Source organism: Lactuca virosa, chromosome 9 (assembly GCF_052849685.1).
Source record: "Lactuca virosa cultivar CGN04683 chromosome 9, Lactuca_virosa_CGN04683_v6, whole genome shotgun sequence".
Classification (NCBI taxonomy): domain Eukaryota; kingdom Viridiplantae; phylum Streptophyta; class Magnoliopsida; order Asterales; family Asteraceae; genus Lactuca; species Lactuca virosa.
In genome coordinates, this window is record NC_136434.1 from 120,933,975 (window position 1) to 120,942,967 (window position 8,993).

The 8,993-nt window shown below is 38.7% G+C and overlaps 1 protein-coding gene across 1 annotated transcript; it reads left to right on the plus strand.

Moving 5' to 3' along the window:
• The first annotated feature begins 237 nt into the window (after positions 1-237).
• Positions 238-8,365, plus strand: LOC145139734 (uncharacterized). The gene is made up of 6 exons (XM_079073452.1): positions 238-1,539; positions 1,618-1,725; positions 1,792-1,922; positions 2,040-2,523; positions 3,056-3,412; positions 8,204-8,365. The coding sequence occupies exons 1-6, from the start codon at positions 238-240 to the stop codon at positions 8,363-8,365; spliced, it is 2,544 nt and encodes an 847-aa protein (XP_078929578.1).
• The last annotated feature ends 628 nt before the right edge of the window (positions 8,366-8,993 follow it).

Below are 8,993 nucleotides of genomic sequence, written 5' to 3' on the forward strand. Positions count from 1 at the left end.
AAACCGTAATCTCAAGATCTTCATCAACCGTAATCAGACAATCTTCATCAACCGTAAAATCCAACCGTATTCTCAACCGTAAACTCCAACTGTATTCTCAACCGTGAACTCATACCGTGAACTCATACCGTATTCTCGACCGTAAACTGTGTTTACGGTCAAAAGTTCTTCAACCGTAAACTAGTCTTTTGATTAAATTTTTCTTTATTTTCAATTAAAAAAATGGAATCTCAAACTATGTCTGCTCATCATGAATTGGATGCCATCATGGGTACCACCTCACGCATTCCTAGACTGTTATCCGCTGAAGGTTTTCCTGAATGGAAGTATCGCATTGAAAAATACATTAAGATGAAAGACTTCAAGATTTGGAGAAGCATCTTGAGAGGACCAATTCGCATCACCATAACACTTGAAGATGGAACTGTTATAGATAAGCAAGTTGAAAACTATATTGATGATGATTTTAAGAAAATTGAAGAACAAGAAAAGGCACTTGCCACTCTTACCATGGCTTTGTCCACAGAAATTGCACAGGGTTTTCGTGAGTACACTTTTACAAAAGCGTTATGGGAAGCGTTGATTGAAGTATATGAAGGGAATGAAGATATGAAGCAAAGTCGTCAAGACATGTTGAGACAAAAGTTCAACATGTTCAATCATGTATTGGGGGAATCTCTTGAAACTCAACTGCAAAGGTTCATCACTCTTACCACTGAGATGAGTTATGCTGGCGTTCTGGTTACAAAATCTGAAATCAACAAGAAATTGCTGAATTTGTTGCCAAAATCTTGGGATATGAATGTATCTGTAATAAAGAAGACTAAAGATCTGAATCGGTTGAGTCTAGCTGAGACAATGGCGATTATTAAATCTTGTGATCTAGATGACAAGCAGAGAGAAATTAATCATGTTAATTCATATTCTTCTGCTAATCTTGGCATTCAATCAAATAATGCTTTTTCATCCTTCACTACTCCTCATGTTCAGACCTTCCCTGCTCATCAGCCCACATCATATGTCATTCCATCTGTGCAAAACGTTCAAGTTTCTCACACTCCAACTCCTTTTCAACAAGTTCGTTCATCTTCAATTGCATCTGTTCAGATTCCTGGAAATACTTCTCAAGTTCCGGTATCCAAAGAAAATGATGAAAATCTGGCTTTTGCTACTGGACTTGTGAATTGTTATAATGCGTTTGTAGCAGGAGAACTTTCCCCTCAATTGTCGTTTGCTGATCTGGATCAAGTTCATCCAGAAGATGTTGAAGAAATGGATATCACGTGGCAAATGGCAATGGCAGTGTTTAGAGCAAAACAGTTTGCAAAGAAAACCGGAAAGAACAACTGGGGAGTGAATTCTGACAAGAAGGTGGGATTTAATAAGGGAAAGTTGCGGTGCTATAACTGTCATGAACCTGGACACTTCGCCAGAGAATGTCCAAAACCAGATAGAAGAGAAAATACTGAACGAACTCTGGTGCCGGTGAACAACAACAGGGGATCTAATGTCACCAATCAGACAACAAATCTTGCTATGGTGGCTCAATCATTTGATTGGGAAGATCAAATTCAAGCCCTGAACATTTCAGGACCTGAAAATGCTCATCTTGCCTAGATCAATGATGGTGCGGAAGAAGAAGCTGAAACGGATCCTGAGGCTGAAATGATGAATCTTCAATTTGCATTCATGGTTCAGTCCACACCAGAGTCTGCTAAACCTGAGGTTAGTGAACTAGGTTGCTCTCAATCTTATATTAAAACTGTTTAATTCTTACGTGACCAAATTGAGATAATTAAGAGAGAGAATGAGGACCTTAAGTATGAAGGCTATACACTCAGGAAAAATCAAAAACCTCTGAAAACTCAATTAGAGAACAAAATAAAAGATTTCAAGAAATTGCAAGAAGATTACAGCAACAAGTGTGAGAATTATGATCATATTAAACGAAAACTTGCTGCTATAACCGATGAACTTGACACATTGAAAATCCGTTTTGAAAATGTTGATTTTAATTTTAAAAAATTCGATGTGTCAAGCGAAAGGGTTGCAAAAATAATCGAGGAACAAATACAGTGGAGGGACCAAAAATCAATAGGAATAGGATATGAGAGTGTCCCCCCTCCATTTAATCATTCATATTCTGTTACTCCTTTATCAAAAGAAGAGATCGACAGAGAACCTTATATGGTTTATGGCAAACCTGCTGCTGAACAGGCTACAGGACCTAGTGTTAGGGTTTTGGATACTAACATTTCTACTTCAAGTGCAGATATGTCAGTAATCCAGGGGGAGCAAGAGGCTGAGAAGTTTGAGTCAAATAATTTGGTGCCTAAGTTTGGTGTTCAAATGTGTGATGAGTTTGTGTCAAATTCTAAAACTGATGATTCTGTTTGTGATGATGTGATGTCTCAAACTAATTGTGATGTTGTTTTTGAAAAATTTGCAAAATCTGATTCGAGTGCATCTACATCTTCTACATTTGCTACACAATCTAATACGTGCACTTGCAAATGTGGAAATGTTAGAAAAGATAATAAAAGCCAGAAATCTGATAAGAATGGTACCAAGTCTAGTAATAATAAGCAAATCTATTTTAATTGTGGTACTTCAGGTCATATTGCTCGAAATTGTTTCAATCGAATGTTTGTGCATTTCTTGTCTCCAAGAGGAGAGAACGAATCTCATGGAAGGTCTTTAACTAGAAAGTCCTCGAGATCTCGTCCTCGAGATGATGAATGGGAGGCAAATAATAACACGAAAAGGGCTGTTTTTCAACCAAACAGACAGGTTTTTAAAAATAAAGTCACAAATAATTTGCCGAAACCGAACAAAGCTAAGCCGTGATCGGTTTCGTCAAAAGGAGGATCTGGATATGACAGGAGACATCTCCCACTTGAACAACATTCAGACTTTTAATGGGGGGTTTGTTTCCTTTGCGGGCGATGAAGGTGGTAAAATCACTAAAAAGGGAACAGTGTCTAATGGAGTGCTTAGTTTTGAGAACGTCAACTATGCTCCCGAGTTAAAACATAGCTTGTTGAGTGTTTCTCAGATATGCGACAAAGGATATTCAACCCACTTTACTGATAAGGAATGTCTGATCTTAAAGCCTGGCATTGTCATCCCGGAAGAATGGATTCTTGTTAAATCAAAGCGAGATGGAAATGCCTACATAATTGACATGAATAGCAACGTCCCTGATCAAGTCACTTGCCTCTTTTTAAAGGTCTACGAACAAAATGCTATGTTGTGGCATCGAAGACTCGGGCATGCAAATGCAAAGAACCTAAATCGTCTTGAGAAAAACGAAATGGTCCGTGGTCTTCCAGTCAGAGATTTCATAACTTTTGAGAAATGTATGTCATGTGCTCAGGGTAAACATCATCGAAAACCACATCTGCCAAAACAGGTTAACTCAATTAGTCAAGTGCTCCAATTGTTGCACATGGACTTATTTGGTCCGGTCAATGTCCTCAGCATCAATAGAAATTCATATTGTCTGGTTGTGATAGATGATTTCTCGCGTTTTACATGGGTCTTTTTCTTATCCAACAAAGCTGGGATTGCTGATCTGATCAAGAAGTTTATTGTGATGATTGAGAATCAAACGAACCACCGGGTGAAGGCGCTACGAACTGATAATGGAACAGAATTCAAAAATGTCGTTCTTGATCACTTTTGCGCAGAAAAGGGAATTGTGCGTCAATATAGTTCTGCTCGCACACCCCAACAAAATGGTGTTGCTGAGCGGAGAAATCGAACGCTACAAGACGCTGCAAGAACGATGCGCTGTGATTCCAAACTCCATGTCTTCTTTTGGGCTGAGGCGATCAACACTGCATGTTATGTTCAAAATCGTGTCTTGATCAACAAAGCCCAGATGAAGACTCCGTATAAAATTTTATATGGACATAAGCCATCAGTCAGCCATTTCCGCATATTTGGTTGTCCTTGCACCCTTCTTCACCTGGAGTCCAACCCTAAATTTAATGCCAAAGCCGATGACTTTTATTTCGTGGAGTATGCTGCTCGCACTGCATACATGGTCTACAACAAAAGAACAAAGCAAATTGTAGAATCCTTCGATGTGCGCTGGCTGGAGGAGAATGAAACAGATGCTAGAGTGGGTCCTGATTGGCTGTTTGATTACACATATTTGTTCAAATCGTTCAATATGTGTTCAGATAGTGTATCTGGTTCTACTTCTGGTTCGAAGTTTGTACGTGAAGATGAAGACGAAGAAGTTGTCTACAGACCACCGATTGTTTCTACTGCAATTCCTTCGGTGGAGTCCTCTGTTCCAATTCCTAGTCCAGAATCTCCTAGTCAACAACAAACTCCAGAAGCTGATGCCACTCCTCTTACTCCTGATGAAAGAGAGTTCATGTCACGAGATGCTTCCGCTGTCACTTAAACATTTATGGATCTACTCTTTCCTGAACAAATTGCTGATGAGTTTGTGGCAAATCCATCTAATGAAATCGATTCATCTGCAGTGGATTCCTCAACAAATGATGGAGCTATCAACATTCATAATCTTCTTGTTTCACTCAATGATATCAGCCAGGAGATCCCCTCTCGTATTCAACGCGATCATCCGATCGAGAATGTCATTGGCCAGCTGGGCGATGGTGTAAAAACAAGAAGTCAGAGTATAGATGTTAATACATGTCTCTATTCTTGCTTTATCTCTCAAATTGAGCCAAAGAATGTAGAAATGGCTTTGAATGAGCCCAGCTGGGTAGATGTTATGCATGAAGAGCTCAATCAATTTGAAAAGCTTGGGGTTTGGACGCTGGTTGAGTTACCCAAGGGCAAGAAGTCTCTTGACACACGTTGGGTTTTTCGTAATAAGCAGGATGATTCAGGGATAATTGTACGAAATAAGGCTAGGTTGGTTGTTCGTGAGTTCAGACAAATCGAGGGTCTTGATTACACTGAAGTCTATGCTCCGGTAGCCCGCTTGGAGGCTATCCGTATCTTCCTTGCTTATGCTTCCTACATGAACTTCACTGTATATCAGATGGACGTCAAGACTGCTTTCTTGTATGGCAAGGTGAAGGAAGAAATCTATGTTGATCAACCCCCAGGGTTCGTTAACTCGACGTTTCCCAATCATGTCTACAAGTTAGACAAGGCTCTGTATGGATTGCATTAAGCTCCTAGAGCATGGTATGCGACACTCACAAAGCATTTGCTCGAACATGGACACTTGCGAGGAACAGTCGACCAAACCTTGTTTATAAAGCATGTTGGTGCGGATCAAATCTTGGTGCAAATCTATGTTGACGACATCATCTTCGGGTCTACGTGTACGCAGTTGTGCAAAGAGTTTAAAGGTGTTATGAAGAAAAGGTTTGAGATGAGTTCGTTGGGATAATGACCATGTTTCTGGGGCTTCAGGTCCAACAAAGATCAAATGGGATCCTGCTCTATCAAGCAAAGTATGTGGATGATATGCTTGAGAAGTTTGGGTTTAGAGATACAAAACCTGGCCTGACACCGATGGTGGAGAGACCCCTGCTGACTCCAATTACTGATGGCGAATCCGTAGATCAAACTCACTACAGATCGATGATCGGTTCATTGATGTATTTAACTGCAAGTCGACCAGACATTATGTTTGCAGTTTGTCAATGCGCGCATTATCAGGCCAATCCTAAACTTTCACATCTTATTGCTGTCAAAAGAATTTTTCGGTATCTTAAAGGCAGCCCAAAATTGGGTCTTTGGTATCCGAAAAATTCTGAATTTGATTTATATGCTTTTGCTGACAGTAATTATGGAGGCTGTGTGCTTGACAGGAAATCAACTTCAGGAGGGTGTCAATTCCTTGGTGACCGGCTGGTGTCATGGCAGTGTAAGAAACAGCACACTGTCTCAACCTCAACAGCAGAAGCGGAATATGTTGCTGCATCTGCTTGTTGCTCTCAAGTCATATGGATCCAACATCAATTGTTGGATTACAGTTTGAATTATCAAGAAACCCCTATTTTTATGATAATGAGGTTGCGATTCAGATTGCTAAAAATCCAGTCCAACATTAAAAAACCAAGCACATTGACATCAAAATTCATTTTATCAGAGATTGTTTTGAGCGATCGCTCATTCGGCTAGAACAGGTTCCCACTGCTAATAATGTGGCGGATCTGTTCACAAAGCCGTTTAACAAAGCTCGATTTGATGAGCTTGTAGGAGTTTTGAAAATGATTCGTTTTGAGGATTAAAACTTTGTTAGGTTAGTTTAAATTTGCGCATGTTATTTTCATTCTCACCCATGCACAAATTTAGGGGGAGAAATAAACAAAAATATTAAAAACTCAAAAATCCAAAAACATTAAAAATTCAGAAAAACAAAAAAAAATTATTTCTGATAGTTTCTTTTTGTAGGAGATGTTTTGAGAAGTGATATCAACTAAGTGATAACAGGCAATTGGATCTGCGTAAGGTACCAAAGTTGCATTGTCTAGGCTCTGTGTTCGATGCGCTGGTAGGCATGAAAGATTCAAATGGACTTGACTAGGATCAGATGAACTTAAGGAATCTAGAGACTTTAAAAATTATAACCTAGATAGCTCTATTTAGTCTGACAATACGACGCTCGGATAGGTTGAGCAGGGAGATATACATGGAATCTGCGGATACATTAAATGACCTGTATCTAGAACTGTGGATTAACTCTTTCTCAATGTGCGGATTTTGTCCTTAATTCCGGTTTTGACGGGGCAACTGGGGAATTCCGATAAATTAGGTCTGTAGAAAATTGTTTTATTTCTTTCTTTCTGTTAGTCATATGTTGCTTCCTCTGTGTGATCGAAAGATCAGACCTGGACTGTAACATATGCAATTCTATCTCTCTGCATCTTCTTATCTATGAAATTCTTTCTATCTGTTAGCCATATGATGTCTCATTTGCGTGATTAATAATCCGACCTGGTACACAGCATATGCACCATTCTAATTCTCAATCCCTCTGAATCTGGTTAGTCATATGTTTCGCCCTCTACGTGATTGGAAGAGATCCGACCTGGGTGTACAACATATGCATTCTAAATCTATCCTCTCTCCGAATAATTGTCTGCTCACCTAAAGTAAGGAGTATCTCGGAAGTTCTTGATTATTGGGGTATATTAGGAAGCGGGAAACACATTCTAGTACAACTAAAATTGAACAATTATAGGTTGTCTGTAGATCTCGCTGCTCAATTTAGGTGGACAACAATATCCTTGGTCGTCGTCAGCTGAATGGTCATTTAGGATTATTATTTAAGTTCATAGGATCAAATGCCTTGTCACTTATAATATATTCTAATTTTGTCACTTTCTTTCGTGCTTAAGTGGACCACAATACCGGCGATCGACCAGACATCGACATGAAATTAAAAGTACTGATAAACGGATAAAAGCTGCCTAACAACTTTGATCCCACATCATAAAATTATTTTTAACAGTAGTAAAGGTGAAATTAGATTTAATTTTCAATTTTATTTTTTTATTTTTTATTTTTAGGATGATAAAATTAAATTTTTGTTAGAAATCATTTTATTTTTCATTCTTTTTATTTTATTTTAGTTTTATTTTTATTCCTCAAAAACGAATTATTTTAAACAGCCTTAAGTTTTTATATTGGACTTTATTTTTATGCATAAAGGTTTTCGGCCCATTGCTTTTTGGGTCCAGTATATAAAGAAAAAGATTCAACCGGAAACCCTCTTGTCCTTCATTTCTACTCATGCAGACCGTAAACTGCATCATCCTCTCTTTAAAATTTTTAATTTTTCCTGAAATTGATCCACTAATTTCAAAGGTATACAGATTGTGATCATTGGAAAGTTTATTTCGCATCAAATCGCTGCGTAATCAGGGTTTAATCGAAAAAAAATTGCATTCGGCGAGTTTACGGTCAGACCAAGCTTACGGTCTAATCGGCTTACGGTCCAATCGGCTTACGGTCAAGCCGTTTACGGTCCAATATGCTTATGGTCCAATCGGTTTACGGTCAAGCCGTTTACGGTCTAGACGGCTTACTGTCCAGATCTTACGGTCTTGACTATCTTGACCGTAAACTCAATTTTTGACTAATAAAATTTGATTTCTATCATTTATTTCATTTCAAAGGCCAATTTAACTTGTTTCAATGAGTAAAACAAAAAATTTAACTGTTAAATCAAAGGTTTTCTCACTTGGCTTGGTTTGTGTAGGATAAGATGGCAAGCATGAAATTCGCAGACAGTCACAATGTGGCTATCATCTTCGCTGACCCTCCTGCTTCTCATGCAGAGTTTGGATCAATGATGAATGGATTAAGGAACTGCTGCCTGACTACTGCACTCACTTTAACCCAACCATCTTTCAAGGATTGATAAGAGAATTTTGGATTTTTGCAAAAGTGATGAAAGGAGATGATGGTGTGATTTCCATTCAAGCCACTGTCAAAAATTGCAAGGTGATAATTACTGAGCAGTTCATCCGGGATGCTCTCAAGATTGATGATCAATCATCCTTTCCCACTAAAATCGAGGCCAGCCATATTGAAAGATTTTTTATCAAGCTGGGTTATGAAGGCGACTTTCCACCGACATTCAAGAAGTTGCTTCCATCCTATTGGAGGTTTTTGGCTCATGTGTTCGTGAGCTGCATATCTGGGAAAAAGTCAGGATTTGATAAGATTTCCTCTCGTAACACTCAAGCCATCATTGCTCTAGTTGCTGGAATTAACTTCAATTTCTCAAAGTTTATATTTGAAGAGATGTCTGCCAATGCCAACGGAAAGGTCAGGGAGAAATTTTTGTTGTATCCAAGATTTATTCAAGCATTTATTGATGAACAACTTCCGGAGATTATCAAGGCTGGAGACACTCTGGACATGAAGTCCCTTGGACCGAACACAGTAGGTCTTATCAAGCAAAACAGGAAAGGAAATATCAACTTTCAACGAAAGTATCCGCTTGAAAAGTTTGGTATGTTTGCTGAATCTGGTGAGGCTTATGA

What these genes read in the sequence shown, in the direction of transcription:
- LOC145139734 (XM_079073452.1), top strand. Translation starts at nt 238, where the DNA reads ATGTCTGCTCATCATGAATTGGATGCCATCATGGGTACCACCTCACGC. An exon ending in CAGAGTCTGCTAAACCTGAG is followed by an intron (nt 1,726 to 1,791) that starts GTTAGTGAACTA and finishes GACCAAATTGAG; the next exon opens with ATAATTAAGAGAGAGAATGA. An exon ending in GCACTTGCAAATGTGGAAAT is followed by an intron (nt 2,524 to 3,055) that starts GTTAGAAAAGAT and finishes AGTGTTTCTCAG; the next exon opens with ATATGCGACAAAGGATATTC.